The sequence below is a fragment of the Bombus huntii genome, chromosome 4, assembly GCF_024542735.1.
Source record: "Bombus huntii isolate Logan2020A chromosome 4, iyBomHunt1.1, whole genome shotgun sequence".
NCBI classification, from domain to species: Eukaryota; Metazoa; Arthropoda; class Insecta; order Hymenoptera; family Apidae; genus Bombus; species Bombus huntii.
The window spans coordinates 16,407,452-16,432,056 of NC_066241.1; the positions used below are offsets into that span (position 1 = coordinate 16,407,452).

A 24,605-nucleotide genomic window follows, 5' to 3' on the forward strand; every position below is an offset into this window, starting at 1 on the left:
CATATACTTAATCCTTAAATCGCTTCACCTAATTAGAAATGATCGTAAGTTTCTGAATCAAGCGTGACATTAATTCCGTATAATGGAAGATTATATTCAATTTAAACGATATGCAAAATAATTAGCTAATAGGTCTCGTAGCAATTTTCAGATAATGATATAGCAATTTCATATAATTTAGCCTGATACGTATGATTTACTCGCGTCATCGTGTGATTTTTCTTATGGAATATTTGTAATAGCGCTTTAAGACAATATAACTTTCGTTTCTTCGTGCGACGAGAAAGACAAAAATATTTCCGTCAATGTCCAATTCGATATTGACGATGATAGAAATTTCAAATATCTGTGTAACAGCGAAAGAAACTGCTTCGATTTCGAATACTATGCGAAATATTCGATTCGCCGTTCAACGACAGAAGCTTTCTCCAGCCCGCGTAAGCGTTCAAATGTATCCACGACGATCAAAGGTGACTAATCATCCACGTCATCCCATGATGATGAAACGAAACATTGTCTGGCTACGTAAGGAAAAAGGGAAGGACTCACCTTCTCGACGATAAAACGACAAATAATTGTCTAAGTCATACGAAGGCCAAGTTCGTCATCGCTGTGACAGTGTGCCGGATTGACGAATTGCAACAGAATATATCCGGTGCACTTGAATTTATCAGATAAGCAAAGCGCTCGTGCCCATTTATCGATCGATCGATAAAACGGGTATGCGTGATATTCCATTTACCTTCTTTTTGCGTGGGTGCTGTTCCTCGAGGTAATCGAGCACTATACCCTCGTCCAGGGTGGTTGTCGAGCCAGGGGTGCTACTCGACGACGAACCAGACGCGTTGTAAGGGTAGTGCTGTTGATTGTGCGAAGGATGAGCGGATGTCGGCCACAGAGAACCGGTGGTAGGTGCCCCCTCGTCGCTGAGAGGCGGACTCGGGGTGCCGCTACGCCATGAAGCCCCGCTGCTGCTGCTGCTGCTATTCGAGGTGCCACCGACTCCTGGTGAGCCAACGACCATGCCACCACCTCCGCCACCTCGACCTCCCCAGGAACCTTATTCGCGAAAAACAAAAATACACGGTTAGTTTATCTCGATTGAACAACTTGTTTGCGAGTTGATTACTCGCAGATGATCCAAGCTCCGATTCGAGTAGCGTTTCATTTTTCGGAATTTTGTTCGCATAATTTTCGAGGAGCCTTCAATCTCCAAAATTAAATGTCCAATTTACTATGGTATTTGTATAGCAATTATATGGACTGTAAGTATATTTCGTACCTGCATGCCTCGTCTATTGTATTCAAAAATATCTTAGAACAGCTGTAGGAGATGTTATAAAATGTTTGATGCAAACAAGTACCTCTTGTATCTTGTTATAGATTTCGCAGGTTCGGAGTCGGAGAAATGCTTGAATTGATAGATCGTTGCAAATTGACATGCGATTGAGTGTAATCTCTGTGTGGAATTGAGATTAGATAGAACCGCTGTCAGACATAATGGCAAGCTTGAATTTACGATCATGTAGCTCGGATATGCGATTTCGATCGCTAGTAATTGCATAGACACTTAGAGTAATACATTGCGGATAAAGACAGATGACCGGTATACATGTATATGTACACGTATATACATGTATCACATAATAAATCAAACGTGTAAAGCGTATGTGTTAACAGCAGCGATTCTTAGCCCCTACAATACGGCTAAAGTAAAATACAAAATGTGCATCGTTCAAATAATTATGGCCGATACTACACAGCCGCATGCAGCTTTCTACGATCGAAACAAATTCATCTCGAGCCGAAACTTTGTTTTCGAGATTTCATTCGTTCTATCAAACATCTAGCAATTTGCTCGTTTCTAATGTAAACTTTGACTAGGTCGAACCTAACGAAGTCTGCGATGTCGTTAGAACACGAAGGCTATTCGCAGCGTGATACTGACCGTAATTGTGTTGGCAGTGCAATGGCAGGGGATTGTGAGGGCTGTGTGGCGAACATGAGAGCGACATGAGGACAAGAGCGGCGGTGCATTCGTCCATGCAATCGCCGCGTTCGTTGGTACGACAACCCTCGCGGCCGCATCCGTGGGGTATTCTGTCGCTCCAACCGCTGTACGATCGCTCGGAATCATTACTCGAGCTGGGTCGCCGTTTTCTGGATCTGAAACACGAATGATACATATTCGTAGATTAATTACGATCCACAAGGTTCGCTCGTATTGCAATTTTCAGCTCGTTGCACGAACACCAGCCGTAAGACGCTGGTTAATGTCGCGTGCAAGATCGCAGAATCACGATCACTGTCGTCATCTACGTTCATTCACGGCCGTGATCGTGACTTTTTTATCTCGAACGAATTTGCTCGCTGTGATCGTAATTCTTTCCTGAATTATTCTTATAACACGATTAATTTTTTACAAACTACCTCGATACAACGTGCATAAAAGTATCTGCACGTAAGGTAAATTGAAAATTACGTTACGTTTTCCTCGTATAACGTACATTTACCTTATCCAAGATTCAAACTAGAAGATAATTTAATTTTCTTTCCTTCGTCCGGTATTATTATTATCGGTATGTTAAGTACTAGAATATTAATTCTTCCTGTCGATTTCAAGATCGTAACATTCGTTCGATGTCTTTGATGTAAAGTATACAGGTTTTGCGAGAAGGATCGGTTAAACCAGAAGCGATCAGGAAAAATCACAAGCTACTGCGAACGATCATCGTGATTGGGATCGAACGTGATCGAATCATTTGAGATTGACAAGTAGTGTTTCGTGCCATCTCTAGTGCATACGTGACTATTATCTAATTAATTAATTAATTAAATTATTAAAATTATCTAAATTATCTAAAGACCGTCGAACACCAGTGTTCGCTTTACAATCGCCAGTTATTTCAATATTACAGTAATCGGTAATTCGTGGCAATTTGTACAATGTAACTTTGATTAGAAAGTAAACAACACGGTGAATTTCAAATACTTGAACGCTTATATGTCGAAAAAGAAGGACAAGTGTCAGGTGGGACATTTCAGCTAAGAGTAAAACCATTCGGAAACTGTTGAGGTTTGTCTCGGAATAGAAAGGGGAAATGCCTGGATGAATGTACAATAGAAATAAGTACAGTGTATGCTAGTTACAGGTTCGGAGGCTGGCAGCTTTACTTTACAATAGATCCCCGAAGCCATGGGCCTATGAGCATTTGTATAATTATGAAAACTGACCTGTCTATACCCCGTTGCACCATCTGTGCACGGCATGTTGCTAAAAAAGGCCACGAGGTAGAGAGACCATTCAAACTGATTTGAAGCTAAACAATACTCAATGGCTTCAAGGACTAAAAAAACGAACCTCTAGAGAAGACGTAGAGTTTTCCTAGAAGTGAGAATCGCTTCGACAGAAAGAACAGATTAATCGGTAATTTCAAACAAACGACTTCGTGACAAAGTAAAAAGCCCAACGAATCGCCAGACTGCATCGCAACGTAACGTTGTAAGGGGCAACGTAACGCAACGAGATTAGTGGATGAACAGGCAGCTTTCGTAACGGAAGAAGTTTCGTTTTCCAACTTCCTAACGTTTTCCATCTCTTTTCATCATCCGTCTTTTTCTTCCTTTCTTCTTTTTGTTCGTAGAAGCACGTCTTTGCGTACGTACGATCACACGGCCTGTCCCGACAATAGGAGCTGTCGTAACAACCAATCGTTTGCCAGCCTTTCCGTGGAATTTCGCGCTTCTACAATTACGTAAAATAATGTTTTCCAGCCTATATTCCGTAGGCACCACGATGGCCAGTACGGTCGTTGTACCGTAATGTCCCGGTGGACGACGTGCTGTAAATTACAGTTTTCTAAGAACAGCCGTAAAGATGCCACGATAACACGCCACGGACTTTGGTCTACGCGTTCCTCCAGATCGGTAGCCTGGTCATTTTCGACCGTGTACCCGCTACTGGCATCTTTGTTCGCGTGGAACTTTGCACGAGTCGTTAATCGCCGTGTCGATTATCGCGATATTAGATTGTTTCGTAAGTTTGCCGGCAATTATTCAGAGTGTGATCGTAAACCGCTGGGAAATGATTTTGATACAGTATTGGATGTTAATGTCTTGCAATTTACCAGGTTTACGATGTATCGAAAAGTAAGGGTGAGGTAAGTTGCTCGGGGAAGGCCAGGAGATCGCCGGTAGATCGAACGGTTGGACAACTGACACCTGCTGATCGATAGAAACCCCGACTTTCTAGGAAATTACAGGGCAAATTTTCCTCGTTATCTTCGCCTATCAGGTGTCTAGACGGCCTTGTGAAATAATAAAATCGATGTGGTCGTCTTGAAAAAGTTTCCCTACAGACTGAATCGATAAAATTATAACCAATCTATATTTGTTCAAAGTTTAAAGCTTCACGAACTTGAACAAGGTATAGAGGATATCATCGAAGAATCAACCGATTCGATCGAAAAGCAACGAAACTGCCAAGGAGGAAATACAGGAAAGAGAAAACGAAGGAAGAGAAAAAATCGGAGGAAAATCACGAAAGCAACGAGCCATCCGGCTCGGCGTACTTTCTACGATCCGATCCACCAAGTTTCACCTCCCCGCGCCATTCTGTCTCCGTGTTCCGTAGGACTTTCATACAAGAAGCCTTAGAACTCTTGGTCAAGCCTGGAAGCGACAGTCGCCGATGGTTTCCGTACGTACCGTCGATGGAAGAGATACGGAGAGATCGTAAAATCGATAAGTAAGTGTACGATCGAGATTCGGAAATCGGAATTTCAGGCAGGAATTTAATTTCGTATCTCATCGTATCTCTCATTTTCAGCGAACAGCGTACGAAATAACCGACGTCCTCCAACGACAAATTGGTCAGTTCCACTCTTTGTGAATGTTTTCAATTTCGTTACCAGCGGGAAATACCGATACTCAATCGGAAAGAAAAAAGAAATCCTGACCATTTAACGCGCGACTACCGTATCTCTTACAGCGAGTATAGACGTACGCGAAGGACACGAGAGCGTGATATCTCTAACGTTGGAAGTGGGAGACACGAAACGACGTAGTCAAGGCCGCCGCTTAGCCGTTCCGCTCGGAGCGGTACATCGAGAGTCGAAAGTGAAACGTCGCCGGTACCGGCGGAATGACGCACGATTTTCTCTGTCTTTCTCCCTCCGATACGATTGAAATACACGAACGAACAGTCGTGGCTGTCCCGTTTTCGTGATCGCTTTCGCACACGCCGCTCAGGATACCGAACGCGTTAAACGCGTGAAAGTTAAGCAGAGATAAGTATGCTCGAGGGGTCGATAATTGCCGTACAATTGCAACAGGTATGCAAGCGGAAAGTAAACGGAAGGGAAGTAACAGGGAGTTGTACCGCGTGGAAACGAGCCTGGAGAGGGATGACGGTGAAAGAAGACTAGGCGTACCTACCGCTAGAAACGGCACGATACACAGTCAGGCATTTGTTGTATGGTAATCGCGGACGCTACCTTGGATTTCCAAACGAGAGGCTTTGGTCGAAGGGACTCGACGTATAATAATGGGATTTACTCGCCCGTTTAGTTCGGATTAGTCCACAGAGACAATAAGAGAAGATAACGAATTTTACGACCGTGGTAGCCTCCTTCGTTTCTCTGTCTGTTTCAGTCGCTTATTTCGTGCCAAATCAATATTAATATTAATCAATGTACGATAAAATGCAATTGCTTGGATTTGCGACGCAGGCATACGCCGGCTGTCCGAGACGATAAGATGACCAATTAATTATTCGCCGTGGTGCAAATTCGTAAAAAGTTCTGTAGCGGAGGTTGTCGCTGCCAGATGAAAAGAGAGTTTGCGTTTCGTCCCGGGACTACCGGTGGACTCTCGTCAGTGAAGCTATGCCTGGTAGTCCCTGCCTTAGACGTAGAGGGATCTCGCTAGGTATTTGTATCATGCGCCCGTATATTCGACCGCTAGCGAGATAGACAGACTCGTTGTCGTCGTAGCCCTCTGGTGTTGACGGTTGGTACCCGCGGCTCGACTTGTCGGCGTTCTATTGATACCGATCCGCCACAGTTCGAACGTGATTCTCACAGCCACGAGGATTAATAAGATTGCCACGTGCGCAAGTGTGGCACAATCGCGAAATACCTCGAGCGTCCCGTTTCACAGCTCGGCCAATTTCCGATCTCGAAAAACCGTTTACCCGCGCCGCTGTCGTTTTAATTAAAGAGACGCTGCGCGTTCGACTAGCTCGCAAAGACGCCGCGCCGCTGCAAAAACGAAAGAGAAAGTAAATTGCCCCGATAGCTTGCGCTCCGAATAACTCGCCGGCTGCCTTGTACTTGGAAAGCCGATCGACGCCGCAGTCAAGGTAGACGCGGGATAATCTTCATCCTCGTCGACGAGCTTTTTTCCCTCCTTTCTTTCGCGTTGCGTGCTAATTACGCGGCGAGCCGGCAGCGTTTACAAGCCGAAACTGAAATTGGGTCGTGGGAAACCCACGCATCGATCTCGTCTCTTTCTTTCTTTCCTTCTTTCTGCGATGCCACGCCGTGTCGTACACTCTTCTCATTTACCTTATTTCCTTTTGCGCGGCTCTCTTCGCGGCTTTCAACCGCCCTCTCTTTTTATACTCGGTTCGATGCCGAGTCCGGGTCGTTTGAAAAATCCGCGAAATAAAGCGGAAAGACAGACAAGATTTGTCTACGATTATTCTCGCGCTGTTTTCTAAACGTAAGAGAGATTTTAATATTCCTTTGCCGCTCTTCAAAACATTCCACGAGAAAGAGAATTCGTGCTCTTCAGGGGGTTGCTGCGATAATTAAATTCCTACTATGTGTGGCGTTAAGAAAAGGCAGGAAACGCATAGCAGTTGCGTGTACGCCGTACGCTCTCGCGTGTTACTGAAGCGTTTCGCCGCATTATCATCTCTTGCGATGACGTAACGTTATGTAACTATTTCGAACGAAGGACACGCTCGTTAGTGCACTCTCGATACGTTGAATCGATGAACCGAAGGATAGCAAACGTACCGTCGAAATTTTTCAACCGTCGCTTTTACGACATTGAGGGAAATTGCTACGACGAATAGATCGATAGATGATCTGTCGATAAAGGAGCTTAATGACGGTCGTTCGACTCATTCAATTAGCCTCGTTAAAGGATTATAGTTGCCGTTTATAATTACACCTATAATTATAATTACTGTAAAGAATTTTCACGTCAACGGTATTGTACAGTTGTCTTTCGGCTAAAGAGCTACTTTGTTGGCAATCGAATACGCTTTATAGAAATTGTAGAACGTAATTTTACATTTTTCGCTGAACGAGGATAGTATGCAGGACATTGGATATTGGTTCGCGTTGAACACGATGATTTTTCAAAGATCTTCCAAGTATCGTGTAATTTAGTTTGCTTCGTAATAGATAGAACGATTTTTAAATAAACTGAAACACAAAATCGGTCTCCGGACTGTGATTCACTTTAGTAAGAGAAAACTAAAAAAAAAAAAAAAAAACATCTAACTGACTTCACTAAACAAATAAAACAGTCAAACTCAAAGATGGCATCCCGCTGGGGTTAGCCATCCACACGTTATTCAGCAATTAAGTTAGAAAAATTTGCCAAATATCCAGCTGGACAAATAGTAAAGTACAAATTAAATAATAAAAAAAAAACTTTAGTAAGATGTCGAAGTATATATACAACAGTCTTTAGTTTCAAATGACATATTTGGTCTAACTTTTGTTATACATATATCAATCTTTCCTGCTGATCATCGTAAACGAATAAATATCGAAAGAAAGTCAGATTCGTGCAAGCCGTTGATTTATGCGAAGTCTTTCTTCGATCGTCGATGTATATACGTCAGTCTGTAGAGTTGAAGAAACTTACCTAAGGCTGTCCGCGAGTTTATACGAGACGGTCAACAAATTCAGCTCGTGCCACAAATAACTTAACGCAAAAATGTTCTCTGAAAAGCCTTTCAAAATAGATTGTCTCGAAAAGTAAAACTCGTACGAAGAGAAACCTTTTTCATGCACCCTTTTAAAATTGAAATACAAAGATCCAACAAGGCCAGCGACAGAATTAATTCTGACATCGATTCTAAAGCACCATTTACATACATACGTATACGAAAGCAACCACTAACGACAACGCGTGTGTACGAGAGAAGCGTTTTACGTACAGTATGCGTCGATTCATCTTCGATTTAATTTTCCCCCGAGCAGGCACGCCGATCGGACCTATACTGGGTGAGGCGGATGTAAAGGGGAGAGGCTGTTCCGTGTTCTGGCTCCGGTTGCACGCTCGTGGTTGTCCCAGAAACCGTAATACACTTCTCGTTATATGGGTCAGGGAACACGTTGATCCATATTCGGGACGGCATCCCCCCGTGATCGGGAAACTAGGTCAGCGACTCGTGTGTGCCGCGCCGGGCCACGCGAAACCGTGTGTTGCTAGCTGGCTGCCGCGATCCTGTTCCAGGCTGAGCACGCTTTTCCGGGAGGATCAAACTACTGTATCGAACCGCGTGGTCTACCGTTTTATATACCGATTTCGTATAGGAATTTTCTTCCTCGTTGCTTTTTAAACGTAGCATTAAATCAGTACTGTTTGTATGACATAGACGTCGGCTTGAAATTATTGCCGTAATATTATCAAATATATATGTAGATTTTTCATCGCCTAAAATTCCGAGTGAAATATCTATTCTTGAAAATTACGTTGCTTAACACGTTGAATGGGGGTCACCGGTGACCGGCGCACTGAGGTCGGTAGAAATACATAATTTGAACAAATTTCAATGGTTATAAATTTTGTTACCATCGTTACTACAATGGTGCGACGAAATGAATACATTATATGTGCCGACCCAGCCAGTGGCTGTCGAACATGGGAAAACCCAACTTTCTCCGTGTTTCACCTTAAGGAACCATAACCCTAAGGAATGTTTCTACCTGAAAGATGTTCCTTAGTAATTAAGGGCCTTGCCAGTAAAGTAACAAATGCTAAATCTTAATGACGGTTCGTTAGGATTATTGCGAGTCCGAATAAATATGACCGAAGGATGGATTATGGTTTATGGTAGGTAACGTAGCGTAGTTAATAGAAAAAATGTCAGACCTTGTAAAACTGGCGTGGCATTCAACGTGTTAAGTACTTTCCAAAGAGGATCCCGGTAGTCGCTAGTGTACTTGCACGAGAATATAGTATGCTATTAACAAAAGCATATACCAAAAATGCACCTATACGTATAATAAGCCTACGTCTGAGTTGGTAGCATCGTCCCTTGGAATTACTTTACAGCTTTACTGTAAACTCTTCAGCAACAGTTACCTGGCGCAAATCCGAGATTCGTAATAAAGTCTCGATGTACCTAATGGCACATTGCAGGCCCAAGAAGTCCAAGATAAAAGAAACGAATAATTTTCGACTAAACAAAGAACAACCCTTAAAATGTGCCAAAAATTACCTGTACGCTTTATGTCGGTTTAAAGTTGGTACAGTAATAAACACACATATACACAGAGGTATCTGAAGGAGGATTTTCCTCGAGAAGGTAACAGAAGTAAACAAAGAGAAGGAAACGTATGTCAGAGTCAGATTGGCATTTTGGGTCGTTCTATGAACCTTTACTTACTTTACCGTCGCGAATGTAGCTAATATTTATCAGTACGAATGTGGACACTACAAGAGGCTACGAGTAATGGCAATAGGATGTTCGAGATGATGGTGACAACGAATTCAGGTTCGATAACGAATCCACGGTCGACGGGAGGACAAGTATCAACGTACTACTCGATTCGGCTAACTTCTCGAAAACTCAATCAGTAATTCGTCCAACGACTAACTAACAAACTAACTCACACCTAATCCAAAAGAAACTGCCCTTTTATACTCCTGTCTCCACTTCTCGGGTCAATCTTTGTTTTTAAGGAGAGCCATATAATCATTTCATACCTCTGTCAGGTACACGTTCCTCCCGTGACCGTGCCTACGTCTAGTGACCCGCTATGTCACTTCGAGTCAGATTGGAACATTAAAACTATTTCTTATTTTTATTACTTAAGTGCCGCTATAGTAAAAGTCTGGACTAGGGTATTGGCGGTTTTCCCAACATTCCGGACGGGAAATCCCGATGTTCTTTCATCTCCGACAACGTGTCTAGACCCCGCTAATATACGTTTAGCGGGGTCTAGAATCTAGGTACATCGGCGACAAGTATTCACACCCCATAAGGACAGTGCATCGATCCGGTACCAAACGATATCCGGGTTACGAAGTCGAACAGCGGGGTCAGTTCGCCGGATACAGGAACGCGATAGCCGGCTGGCCTCTATCGAGCGACCTGATTCCGCGGCAGGACAACCCGGACAACCTGATTTCAACTACGTCGACCTTATTCGCTGACCTAATTCCCTCGATCACAGGGACTGCTTGGAATTTACGACTACGAAAACGGGGCTGTATCGCGCTCATAGCAAATTCCCAGAATCCATTACCTGTTTCGCCCGGAGGTTGGTTTCACGTTGATCCATACAACTATACTCGAACTATCTAAGAGTTGGAAATGTTTGTCTTTGATTCTGCTATCTGTTACGCTCATGATCTAACTGCGCGTTATTATGCATCTATAGTGGCTGACCAAAATGTTTCAACACTTACCATAGAAAACTTTTATGCATATTGAGTGTTAAGCATTCTGAGATTTTATTAGCGATGTGAAATTATTTATTATTTCACTATGAGAATTATCCTTTGATTTACGCTTCTCGAAGATTAATATGCCGCAAGGAATCTTGACGAATCTTTATCTCATACAAGAAAGTAATAAGAAAGTAAGAGAAAGGTCTACCGCAACTATATTTCCTCATGGTTATCGGAGAAAATTCTATTGTTTGAGAAAAAAAGTGTGAACACGATAGGCTTGACTTTTGATTAATATTCTATCGCGTGGATCGTTAATCAAACGCGTCGTTTTGTCAAGGTGCACACCTAACTTCTCTAACTCAATTTGTCTCTGAATAATTAGCAGATAGGAGGAACTTGTTTAGATAAAACGAACACCTTTCTTCAAACCAGAGAACACTGCCATTCAACACGGATGAATTAAATTGAAGTTTCATGCTAATTCCTGCTGAAAAAGTAAGTTATACTTGAAAGGGAAAGTGTGTTGATCTCTCGATTAACATCTCAAGACGGCTATTAATCAAACGCGTCGCTTTATCACACCTGCAAGCCACTCCTTCCATTTCATTTCCATCCTCGAATAATCGACAAATGGGAGAAATTGCGTTTTCATCTTTCTTAGAGGACGTTATCTCGCGTATATCGAAAGTTCCAATCTCGCAACTTCCTCGCAATTCTATAACTAATTTTATCTACATCTTGCAATACGATTATCTACATTTTTCACATAACCGTTAAATATCCTCCCTTAATATGTCGCGTACTAAACGTTCTTTAAACTCAATACGGTCGTTAAGCCAAACCCAAAGTCCTCTTTAGCTCTACGAACGCAAAACCTCAACATCCAAGAATACGATCTACCGCTGCAACTCTACCTGTCGATTAAACTCGAGTAAAGTCGTGTAATTAGTCGGGTTATTACCGCCCATGAGCAAGACCCATGTCCCTGAAGCGGGCATTCGATGGAACAAAAGCTTCATCCAAGTGCGAGCGACGAGTCCCTCGTCGGAAAAGTTCTCTCTAGCAAGGTCTCGGAATTTTGCACGGCGAAACGTTCTCGTGTTGGCTTCGGCACACAAAGCGCCGAGAAGGGTATATAAACCCACGGGAGGGTATCTCGGTGTTGCACACGATGCGACTCGGGTCGATGTATTGGTGCACGTGTACTGCTCCGGTTTCATTGTCCCAGATTTACCAGTGGGATAGAGAGTGACCCACCCCTTGACCAGTCGAAGCGAGAGAAGGGCCAAGAGCGTCGCCACGGAACCCTCTCTTTCCCTTTCTCTTTTTCTTTTCGCTCTTCTCCTTCTTATTCTTCTCCATGCCCCTTGGCTCTTCTACCTCAACAAGTAGCGGCGGTTGCCAAGTACTACAACAGGTACGAGCGGCGTTGTATGCGCTGGCACGTGCAGACCCACGTCGGCCAACAAAGGAGGAAAGCTCGTAGTGCGCGAGAAAAGGGGCAGAGGGGACTCGCGAGACTCGAGCGCATTCGAAGGGTGCAGCAAGGGAGGATTTTCGAGGGAACGGGGAAAACAGGAAGGATGAAAACGACGCGTGGCTCCGTGTACCTGACCCATTTATTCGACGCGACTCCGCACCGCTAGGTACGTAGCTCTATCGATCGGCCTAGATCCGTGGCCCCAGCCTGGCACGACCTACTATTTGTTAGGCCACCTTAACCACCCTCGTGTACCATCGTCCGCCCCGGACGCCTCTCCGTCTCGCTCACCTCGTCGAGCAGGCACGGTACCCTCGCGATCCGCGTGGTATCAACTTTAGACGAGCCATCGACGTCTCGTTCGCAACCCTTGCACAATCGGAGCCTTGGCGGGCGAGCGAAGGTCGCGCAACCAATTCGGCTGTGCCGTAACGCTTTGCTAAATAGATGCTTCGACGAGACAATTCACAGGAGGATTTTCATGACTATTTCGTTGGGACGATTTTTTGTACAGAATTACAGCGATTCTTGCATTAGTATTGGATGAGAGTGGATATAACGGCGACTGTTAATTTCCAGAATGAAGCTGACGACAAAGAAGGGAAGAAAAGAGGAGAATAGACGAAAATAAACGACTTTGCCAAAGAGTAAAGGTACTCGGAATTGCTGCAACGTTCCGACAGTCTAAATAAATTAGCTTCGGAAATTCCACTTATGTTATCGAACCAACTTTACCCACTCGACAAAACAAATATAGGAAAAATTTCTAAATACTACTCGATACACGGAGATTCCGCAAATCACGTGTGTTTACATAGTGTACACGCGATCCTAGTTCTAATTTGCAAACAGTGAATACAGTCGAAATGCCTGGCTGATTGCGTCATTTCGTTCGTCGTTGGCGCTGTCTGAACACACGAGGAATGCGTTGAAAACCACTACTACTGTGTTTTGTCATCAAAAAAAGAAAACGAAGGATCGTGAGAAAAGAAGAGATATTCGGAGCTCGGATGTAAATCGCGAAGAGAAGAAGGTTTCGCGAGACAAAAATGACATTTGCCAGTTGTTCGTTGCTCTATAGGTCAAGATCACGCCTGTTGGCATATTTTGTCGTTCGAGACCTTGGCTACTCGCTCGTGTGCTCTTTGTCTTTTGTCTTGCATATACCTAAGTTGCACACGTTACACGCTAGGATCGTAGTTTCGTACTCTAACTTCGTTCTAGCTTCTGCTAGCTTCGTCCTGTTCAAGCTTTGGTAACTTCCTTTGGAAGTCCAATGAACATCGCGTTGTTCTAGGTCAGTGAACCTCAGCAATTCGAACGATGATCCTGGAGAACAGTGGAAAGGCAAAGTAAATTTTACGTCAAGACCTTTGAAGAGCAACAACTTTTCTTTATCTACAATAACGTACAAATTAGATACTTGGCTAATCAAGATTATCAAGTTGACAAATCGAAATGCAACTGAAATTTCAAACGAAATTTGCTACAATTTTGCCCGCAAAATTGTAATTGACGAGACAGGCGGTTCTTATGGTATTCTGTAGTAACATGAATTTATTATTTTCTAGAATAAATTTTCAAATTGTTTCAAGCAACGTATATCCGAATTTTATACTTGTACCTTGAATGAATATGCGAATACTCTATTTCTTGTAGCTTAGAACGTTTGGAACAGAGAAAGAACCTTCCTAATTCGTTTGGTGGTCGCACGATAGAAATAACATCGAGTCTTAGCACGTGGCGTACGGTTCCCAGAGGACGTGACATAGATACAGACGCTTCTTCCAAACGAGACAAATCGAAATAATAAAAACTAATTAAGAGGCTAAAGTAACGTGATCCCAGCAAAGAGAAGTAGCTAAAAAAAGTGTTTTTCAACGAAACTATCGAACGTAATCAACCTGAAATTTTGCAACGTTATTAAACCACGTTTCAATCATACGCTAAATGTATTTCGAGTAAAGATAACGAATTTATTAAAAGAACATTAGCTAGAGTGTCCGCGAAGAAATTTTCTGCCATCGTGTGGACCAGAATATATTGGTGTTAACAAGCAATTCAGTATGTTTACAGCATGGGACCTTCTTCTATGATATTCTTAGACCAGTTCTACAGCCGAAACTCATTTATTTTCAATTAGCGTGGCTTCACAGCGTGGTCTTGCCTTTACGAACAACACGAAATAGCATTCATTAGCGGAAAGCGACTCGATAATGAATCTTGCAATCGCAAAGACGAGTTGAGTCTATTCCAGTGTTATCGTAGAACCTGCGAGGACTCTTACTTCTTGGGTATTTTGTCCAGCTATGGACACAAAAGATTAGTCTCATAACTAAAAACATACTTGTAAGCGAAAAAATGTAACGATATCGTTTATTACGATAAAATGATGGCAAAATACGATAATGGCGAAATAACGCGAAAGTCATAGGCAAAAGAATTAAATCGACCTGACAAACGTATAAGAAAAGTCCAATGAATACTTCGACCCCTTTCTGCGCGTATAATACGCTCCTCGACGATAATAATCTCTGAACCGAGGCACAGAATGACCGATCCAGAGACCACCCAGTTTGACTGTGAGTAGAAGACGGATCGAGATCGACGCTGATTGAACTCAATTAACGCGTTAACGCGCGACCAACGAACAGATCAAAGGGACAACGGACCGCGAACTCGAAGGGAACTGGAAATGGGCCGATCGAAACGGGACATGCAGTAGTCCTGGGGGATGGGAGGGGTTGCTAGGTACCGGTAAGGCTAGCATATACGAGTACAGAACGTGGTAGTGCACCTGACCCATATAGCGACGCGGTATTGATCGACCTAATTCTGTAAAGCCGGTCGCCTCCCCGCCCGCAGAGATTGCCGCCCGAAATTACGTAAGCTAACCTACTGACTCACTGCACCCGTTGCCGCAGCAGAAACTTTCAGTTGTTACGCCCGTGTCTTTCGACTACCAAACTCTAACACACCCTCTTTGCTATTCTCAAGTTTGGGTCACATTCGATGGAAAATCGACGAGTCATCGAGAAGCACGTGTGTAAGGCGGAAAAGAATGGGAGAATTTTTAGGCAATGTTGGAGAATTTCGGGGTTTCTGCTATACAATGAGGTTGTCGAGGGGAATCGAACGTCTCTGATACGCCCTGTTCGTTGAATCTCTCGAAAGATTAAAGAATGATGGAATAGTCTCTTCCTACGTATCATTCCCGTGTTTAACAAAATAAATACTTTTGATAATAAGGAACGTCGACAGGGATCGAGACTTTAAAGGTTGGCGACGATTTCATTCGCTTTTATTGTCAGAAGCTATAAATTCTGCTACGTGGGTGCAAAGAAAATAGATACACCGTTCGGTATAATTAGATGATCAGCTGGTCGAAGCATCCATTGCTTCGAACATTCCAGCACGCTAACCCACCCATTACAATTTATCACTACTAGTACTACTATCTCCATTCATTCGTTCAAGAAGACAATTACAATCGCGACGCGGGCGAACACTTTTCCATAATGTCGTCGGTATGACATTAAAGAATCGTACTAGTTAAGGATTACAAACGTAGCGAACTAGTTCATGTGCTTGGTAAAGTCACTTGCTTCCGTTGTATAGAAATGTCACCGTATTAAATCGTTTCAATCACTTGTACACGAAATACTCCATACGAATAGAGTAAATTCCCGAAAAGTTGACTTGAAACACTTTCAACGGCGGAATAACTTAGCTAAGGGGGAGAACGCTGTGGCGGGCAATCAGGAAACCATAAAATCTGCTAAGTGAAGTATTCATTGGCGAACGTTCACTAGGAAGCAGACAACGTGCATAAGCGTCGAATAATTTAATCTCGTTTGCGCTAAAGACCGCGATTGCGGGCGAACCGTGGCCGTCGAACGAGAATCAGCGCGAACGGATTGCCTTCCGAGCGCGAGATCGCGAAGTTCATGAATTAAAAGCCGGGCAATCGATAGCCGTGGAATAATTGAATCTCATTGTACGCCGAAGACGATGATAATCGCCGCGAATACAGAACGATCCATCGTGAAAAAAAGATCGAGTATCTGTATTACGTTTTTAATAAGCCTGAACGCGTTAGTGATGGCTTCACAGTGAAAAAAAAGCAGCTACCATTTATCCTCGAGTATAATTAAAACGGAGCTTCGAGCGGTATTTGTAATTTGTATCTATGTCTTAATCTGCCATAAATTTTTTTATTTATTTCTGCTAATTTTTTAATTCTTCTTCTCGTGTTGGTTTACCAATGTTTCTTTCGGTATTCGTTACTTCCTATTCTCTTTCGCTACTAACGTTACTTTAAGAAAAGAACGTAGCGAACGAATATTAGCTTTTAAAAAAATGTGAATAGCTGAACACAGAACGGTCCATCGAAAAGATCAACATCTCCATTTTCATCATAAAAATCACAATTTATCCCTGTCACGTTGTTATTCCCCCTCCTACATCGTGCTGTCAGAACAGGAAATTAAAAACCGCGTGTGTGCGCTAAACAAATGTAAAAGCGAACTAGAAATAAAATTTCAACTGCGGCGATAGAAAATTCCGCGAAATTCGATCGAAACTCGACATTTACAGAAAAATCACGATCTATTCGTACGTGCCACTATGATTCCTCCGTTTCGACGTTTCCCTTAACAGAAAATTCTTCAACTTCTATTCGCCAACCAGAAAATAAAATGTGAAAAGGAAACCCAAACTACGCGAAACTAAAATTAAAGCTTCGACGATCACCTGCAAACCACGTGACCAACGAAAGTATAATAAGTAGTTGCCATTGGAAGAGAATCGCTTGCAGTTTCGTTACGAGAGAAGAGCATGATCTTGCTCAATTTACGAACGTCGAGTTGCAGTTGCAATTGCGCTACAGAGTAGCAGAATGCCCTCGCGTGCATGATTGCGTGTGAAAGGCCAAACAGGGCCATCGTTCGTTCTACGAAACGAGGCTAGACGGTGAAAGAAGAAGAAGAAGAAGAAGAAGAAGAAGAAGAAGGAGAAGAAGAAAAAGAAGAAGCTTCGGATGAGTCGGGTTATTCGTCTTCCATGAGCAATCTTCGTTGTAATTCGAAAATTTTATCGATGAGAAGCCATGCATCATAAAGTTGCTTCTTGTTAGGAATAGTTCGAGTGAAAGGAATTTTCGAGGATGACGTTATTGTGAACGGAGAAGGGTAGGTCGGTCTACGGGGAATTTTAATTCAGTCACGGAATATTTTCGTTGCATTCTACTACACTTTCTCGATGAAAGAAACGATTAACAGGAATTGATCTGTTTCGAAGTTTATAAATGCGATTACGACAATGGAATTTTTCAAAATTATCCTCGTTTGTAAAGAAATATCAAGAAACGCTAGCACAGGAGGAAAATATCGGGTATTTGACCGAAGATAGAATGTCGGAAGAGTATGGAAAATTCCACCTAAATCGAAGACCTAATAACCTAATAACCTAATAACCTCGTAACCTCTGCTAGTAGTTATCCCTTTGACCCATTAAGTTCATGTACATTCTCATAAATCGTTCTCTCTAAACTTGAATACAATATCACAATCTATAAAACGACGACAGTTAGCTTGGCGAAATTGTTAGTTCGTCGTCTATCGACGACGGCCGTGTTTAGAGAATTAAGCAAAAAGCTTCGATCGACTAGAAACACCATCGCTATGTTGATGCGTCAGGCCCAATGTCTTGTACGCACGTCGAACAGCGAGCAGCAAAACAAAAGCAACGAGAATCAGCTCGAAGGAGCCCGGTTGGTTCAGCCTCGAGAGGCCAGTCACCGGTGATGAATTTCGCGCGAGATCCTTGGCCGCGACGCAAGGTCTCGTTAAAGCCGGTAGCCGAGGGGCCCCGCGTGCGCTTTCGTCATCGATACACCATCGAGACTGGAAAGGCATTCGATTTCTCTCGCGAGAGAGGCCGTGGTGTGTGTGACCTCTCCTTTCACGTGGGGCAGGTCGTGCCAGGGCCAGGTGCGACAACCTCGGCCGAAAACACCGACGCAGGCCGTCTACCTGCGTGGCTTCGCCCTCAGCTACCGGACGTTGCACCTTCACCCCTCTTCCCTTCTCGGTATCCCTCCTCTGGTCGAAGTCGTCCTTTGTGAGGAGGATGTTCGAGGCCTCGGTCGTGCACGACTTCGTCCAATGGGGGGAAGAAAAAAAGGTAAAAGAAGGAAAAGTCGACACCGAGGTCGTTGGCATCGTGAAACTGCCGTTCTACCCTTCTTGCTGAGGGGAGACGATTATGGCGGTGAGGAGAGAGAAAGAGAGAGAGACAGAGAGAAAGAGACAGACACACAGACAAGCAGACAGACAAACAGAGCGAGAAGGAGAAACTGCGCGGCCGAAAAAGATGAGAGATCTCTAGACACGGGTGGGTGGAAAGATGCGAGTTTTGAAACTTCTCGACGAGAGGCTAGATTTTGGGGGAATACGTCGTTTCCTATTTTTTTGATTGGATACGGTTGACGGATTCTTACGAGGATGTTAATAGGATTTGATGCGATAACGACCTGCGCTGTGACAGACAGTTCAAACTCGGGCTGCTGTTGTCATTTGAAAGCGCGATAGGTGTACGAGTATTGGCTTGTTTTTATGATTCGAAGATGACGGTTGCGTCGTGGAAAAAACAAATACCGTTGTTGTTAATATCATGTTATCGAAATATACCGCGTGCAAATTATTATGATGAAAGTTGTTTGAAGGCGAAAATGAAACGAAGGTGCGTAGTCATGTTTCAATCTCGATAGAAGTCGACATTAACTGTGCTAATAACATGTATGTATAACCGGGCATAGTATGGAATGTGGAACGTCAAAGCCTACGTGCATCACGGCAGGAACTCAATCAGTCAACCATTTCCGGGATATCGATCAAATACAAGAGGACCATGAGACGTTTCCGCAACATTGTACCGAGCACACGTACATGCATCGTTCTTTATTATAAAATAGAATACCGCAAATAAATTACCATGAGGGAAGACGACCGCCGCAACGATATGTAAGTATAATTCTTTTCAAGCATCCGTTTCAACTTTTTTCCATCGTTCAGCCTATTTTTTATCGGGAGAAGAGAGCTTATCTAAAGGACCCACGAGTGCATTAATATTCAACCCCTTGTGTTGCAGACAAACTCTTCTTACCTTGGAGCATGCGTCGCGTCGTGAAATTGCACGGGCAAGGAAACAATTCAACGTTCATTATTCAGTCTTTAAAAGTCTTGCCGGACAGATATATCCCCCTACGAAGTGCAGTCAAAGAGGTTTCAACGAACTAAGTTGTCTCATGGCGGTCGTACCACGCCATAAAAATGAAATTACGGTTTTGTAACGCTACAACGCGACTTGTTATTTCACAGTTCTCGGTCCTAAATCATAAAATCTACCGCTACACTTCTAACTAAGTAACTGTACAGTTTCGGCTACCTTCGTATACGGCACGAGACACCTGGAAGGATGCGCGGTTTAATACCCTTGAGTCTCTTAAGGGTCGGAAAACATTGTTAAAAAGAATTTGCTTTATGTCGTCGTATATTGTTTTTGGTAGCTTTCCTTCATGAAGTCATATATTTATTTTATTTCCATTTTTATGGGGGCATAAAAACTTAAGTCTAGGTTCATCGGTGACCTATAACAGCAGCCAGAAATAAAGTTTTCATTAGCTTGGTATAAATACTCGCTGATTTACCGGTTGGCAAGGGACGCGAAGGAAAGTAACATTTTCAAGAATTTGTCACGCTTGCTATTTGCTTACGACGAAATAATCCGAACTCTCTCTTTAAGATTCCTAAGCACGTTTCTAAATGGATCTAAGAAATTTAATCGAACCATCGAAATATCCGAAGATATCTGGCTGGTTAACATCAGTTCCTAAAAATCTTCATTTAAAAAGCGTCTATTTGACAGAAACAAAATCTCACTCACCACACTAAAGAAATAAATCAATCAAATTCGAAGAAGGTATCCCACTGGGAGTAGCCATCCACATGTTATATTATTATACCATTAAGCTATAATATTTTACCAAATGTCCTACTGAATAAATTGTAAAATGTAAATAAATAAGTAAAAAAAAAAGAAACAAAATTTTCACCAATGTCAGCCCCGTGTCAAGACGAAACCTGTGAAACGCTGGAATTTTTTAAATCATCGTTCGATCCGCCGAGTCATCGACCGCGTAACTTCTCGAAATCATTGAACAGGAAAATCCTACAACTGACGAGTTGTTCGAGTTCTCGAAATCATCAGACGAACGAACCTAAAAACAGGACAACATACCCTGCTAGACAAAATCCCCGCCCCTCGTAAAGGTCAAAGCTCTCGCCCGCCTCCGTAGAAATTCCGCGCTCGTCGATCCCACGAAACGCGTTCCCCTCTGGCCAAATCGCGACGGTTGGATCGGATTCCGGGACGTTTCACGAGGGTGAGAGCCGAAAGCACTTGGACGACTGCGTGCGGTGGAAAGGCGAGGGACAGGTGTCCGGCGAGGGTGCGTTCACGGTCTAACGATTGGCAACCAGACGCCTTTTAACGCTCCCCTGGTGCAACGTGTGGGTGCGCGCAGCCTTTTTCGAACTAGCCGGAGAGATACCTTCGATTTTTAGGCGGAACACGCACACACAGATCGAATATGGGGACATGCACGCTCGTATACAGGGTGAGGCACGCAAAGCACGACGATAGAATCTTTCAGAGAATATTAAAAACGCCGGAAAGTGTTATTAGACGAGGTTGAAACCTATTAGGCGATTGATCGTTGTTTAAAGTTTATTCTCAAGAACGTGAATGCACGATATAAAAAATTGTTCGCTAGTAAAGCCGAGGTGTTTTACGAAGCCTGATATTTCTACGCTATGCAAAAACATTCGGAAGATTTTTAAATCGCTGATTCTTTCGCGAACCTTTTTGTACAGTTTTAAATGTGCATAAGCGTAATGTATTAAGTTGCCGCAAAAGTTTCTTTCGTTTCATAAGTGAAATAATAGATGCACAACATTTTTTATTTTATATTCTTTCATGGATTTATGTACGATCCATTTTGTAATAATAGAATAAACCGGATCTAACGTAGTTCAATAAAATAATATAAAACAAAAAATGTTCTGCATCTACTACTTCCTTATAAAACGAAATCAACTTTTGGGACAACCTAATATATTCTAAACGTAATTGAACGACTACAATTTCTCTGAAATATTAACATAATCAAAAATATACGAAGAACATGTGAATTGAACGTATACATGTATTTTTTGATTGCTTTTTTCTCACCTGTATTCTTGAATGATTTTGAATATTTCATTGAATTCGTTCGCATACACATTCACGCGGTTTCTAGTATGGTTGTAGCTATGTATTTTCGTGATCAATTTTTTAGGAGGACATAATCTAACATACAAACACTCACCACACTAAAGAAATAAATCAATCAAATTCGAAGATGGTATCCCATTGGGGATAGCCATCCACATGTTATATTATTATGCCACTAAGCTATAATATTTTACCAAATGTCCTACTGGACAAATTGTAAAATGTAAATAAATAAATAAATAAATAAATAAAAAAAAAATTTTAGGACAGCGATCTTGAAATCTTCTTCACCCTAAAAAATTGTTCCCTTAAAGAACTTTAACTTCGTTTGCCGATATTTTTCCACGTTACCGATACCGCCAAAAATGTCTAACCGTTGCTCTTTGCACGACTCACCCTGTATATACGTATGTATGGGTGTGGTATGTGTCTACGTGTGCGTGCACGCAGGCTCACACGAACCCACGCTAATCTAGCGTGGAAGGGTCCGAACGAACATCCAGAATTTTTCGAAGGGAAAATTTCGCGTTCGGTTACGACAATAGACGTATATCGTCTTCACGATCTTCTCGCGGTCACGTTGCAATTTTCGTTTCTTTGCTTTAAAAGCAATTTTTCGAAACTTCTTAATGATCGTGGATCACTTTGTACTTTTACGTCCAAAAATACCAATGATGCTTGAAGCGTATCAATCGGTAAAATTAAAGCAAAGCAAATGAATCTTATGTCGTATCTCGTTCGATAAGAATTAGTCGAGTTAAGGTCGATGGATTGCAAGAGTTGAATTATACTTACGATTTGACGGTTAATGTTCTAACGGAAGGGTGTAGCTAGCGGTGATCCATTGGATTTTGGGAATGGGAATTGCGAATTCTTGAGAGTGATAGGAGATCTACAGATATTGGTTTTGAGTTAGTTGGCTCGCGAAAGGATCGTTGCGAAGATGAAAGGAATGATTGTAATTTTAATAAATATTAAAAAAAAAAGATGAAAGGAACAGAGAGAATAGGAGGTTTTGCGAAAGAGGAAATTAATTGTCAAAATATTAAGAAGATTATAAGACATCTTTTCTGTGAATTACCATTATCCGAATGACTGTTCTAACTCAGTTTATGACTCGAATTTGAAATTCGCAGGCACGGTTCGCGTGATATGAAATTGATATAAACAAAGTGAATAAATGGGACCAATTAGAGACTTACCCAATTACATGTGGTACATCAATGGAGTGGGAAGACGCCCGCTTACGATCACCAGCCATATCGGCCAGTCTAGCGAAATCTGTATCCTGATCAGCCAGTCGGGCGCTCTTACGTGACTCGAGCAACCTGACCTCGTCTATACGTTTAGTCAGCCTCATCGTCTGCAACAAGATCAACGTACTCCCATAAGATGAAATGTCATACTCAAAATTTACACGTATTATAAAATTACCGGATTTTAGAAAGCAAACACTCTTTTTTCAATCTACGTACATATTGCTTGACTCTCGTTACCAACAACACATCGTAATCTATCATACTATAATAATTCTTAGCAAATTTTTTTTTTTATTTATTTATTTACATTTTACAATTTGTCCAATAGGACATTTCTTAGCAATGACAACCGGACTGTCATATTCGATTCTCGGGAGAAAGTTTGGATTTTTGAGCGGCACGCGATTCCCACTTTCCCCCGATTCACCTGCGCCGGCCGGTTAATCGCGCCACGCCGGTGATTACTTCCTCGTAATTACTCGGCTCGCGAGCAGCATTCCTGACCACGGAGCGAACTAGCCCCGAGAGATACGCGTTATTCATGCGCGAGTTACGTCAGCCTGTGTTTCCCGCATTCGCAATGTTTTATTTGCGTTTTCCTTCGCTTCCTCTTCGATACGACTCGGCTTGTCTTCATCCACCAGAACAATCTGATATAATTATCAAACGAAACGTCGAACGATTTCCACGAGTTCTCGTGCGAACGATCTCGCGCGCTAAGCTTTACGGATATTCGAGACACTTTTCGACGATTCACGTGGTTCGTTGATAGCCCGCGATATTTGTCAAAATTTCCATTCGATGATATACGGCGTAGGTGATATTAGGTTGTCGGAAAAGTCGTTTTTGTTTCATAAGATGATAGTAGATGAACGACAATTTCTGTTTTATATTATTTTATTGAATTAGGTATGATCTATTTCGTTATATTTCTATTATTATGTTCGTGCATAATTCAATAAACTAATATAAAACGGCAAACATCGCGCGTCTATTATTTCCTTATAAAACGACAGAAACTTTTCGGACAACCTAATATTACTGTTCAAGTATAGGTGAAGAAGAAGTTAAGGAAATCCTTGGAATCAACTTTTACTCGATCGAACAATGCGAATTAACCAGAGAAAAAAGGAAATTGCAAAGGAAATATTATCTTAACGCAATTTCGAGTAACAGGCCGACTGATTTAATAAATTAACGCAATTGCAAAATTGATGACGATCCAATGCACGTGCAAAACGAAAAGGTAATAAATCGAGCAAGTTACGCAAACGACGTAACCCATATGTTACCTTTCTAATCGCAATAAAACAAACAGAGGCCGGATATCATTTGAATAATTGCCAAGTTCGCGATTCCACTCGACTTAAAAATCTAGAAACTCGATAATAAGAGATAAAATGTACAGCCGTATTGCCAATCGCAAATTCCTCTGTAGACCGTTTAGATGAAAAATGGACGATGAAAGATGACCGGACTGAGGCATGATTCACATCCAATTTCTGTTGCGCTATCGCAGAACGAGGCTAATTTAAGCGATTTAGGCGAACAAATTTGTTAAACGTAATCTTACGTGGTAGTTTTACTTTTCTTATTATTTGTTCTTTCCACTATACGCGGCAGTGGACAAAAGCAAGTTCAAAGGATAAGCGGTAAGTGGAAATACCATAATCTTACAAAGAAAAAGCAACATTGTATTTAGATAAAAGCAATGAAGAAGTACAAATATATTGACCAATGTTGGGAGGGTGGTGGTTAACCGAAGCGAGTTCCAATTAACGCGTCAAACGCATGGGAAACGCAAGCTAATTGATTGGTATTAGACGTCGTAATAATAGATGAACAGGTACACGAACACGAGTTAACCCTACACGCGGGCCGGGAAACGA

The 24,605-nt window shown here is 42.3% G+C and overlaps 1 protein-coding gene and 1 long non-coding RNA gene across 2 annotated transcripts in view; one reads left to right on the plus strand and one right to left on the minus strand.

Moving 5' to 3' along the window:
• LOC126865319 (zinc finger protein 395) overlaps window positions 1-24,605 on the minus strand; it is a 101,781-nt gene that overhangs the window by 42,280 nt on the left and 34,896 nt on the right. Inside the window, exons 2-4 of the mRNA XM_050617752.1 lie at window positions 22,660-22,820; window positions 1,949-2,166; window positions 743-1,059 (exon numbers count right to left, since the gene is read on the minus strand). Of these exons, the coding sequence (XP_050473709.1) occupies window positions 743-1,059; window positions 1,949-2,166; window positions 22,660-22,820 (696 nt within the window). The remainder of the gene's footprint in view (window positions 1-742; window positions 1,060-1,948; window positions 2,167-22,659; window positions 22,821-24,605) is intronic.
• LOC126865349 (uncharacterized) lies at window positions 14,534-22,141 on the plus strand. Its single transcript, XR_007689506.1, has 3 exons — window positions 14,534-18,865; window positions 18,942-19,146; window positions 19,274-22,141. It is a non-coding gene; the product is annotated as an uncharacterized LOC126865349 (long non-coding RNA).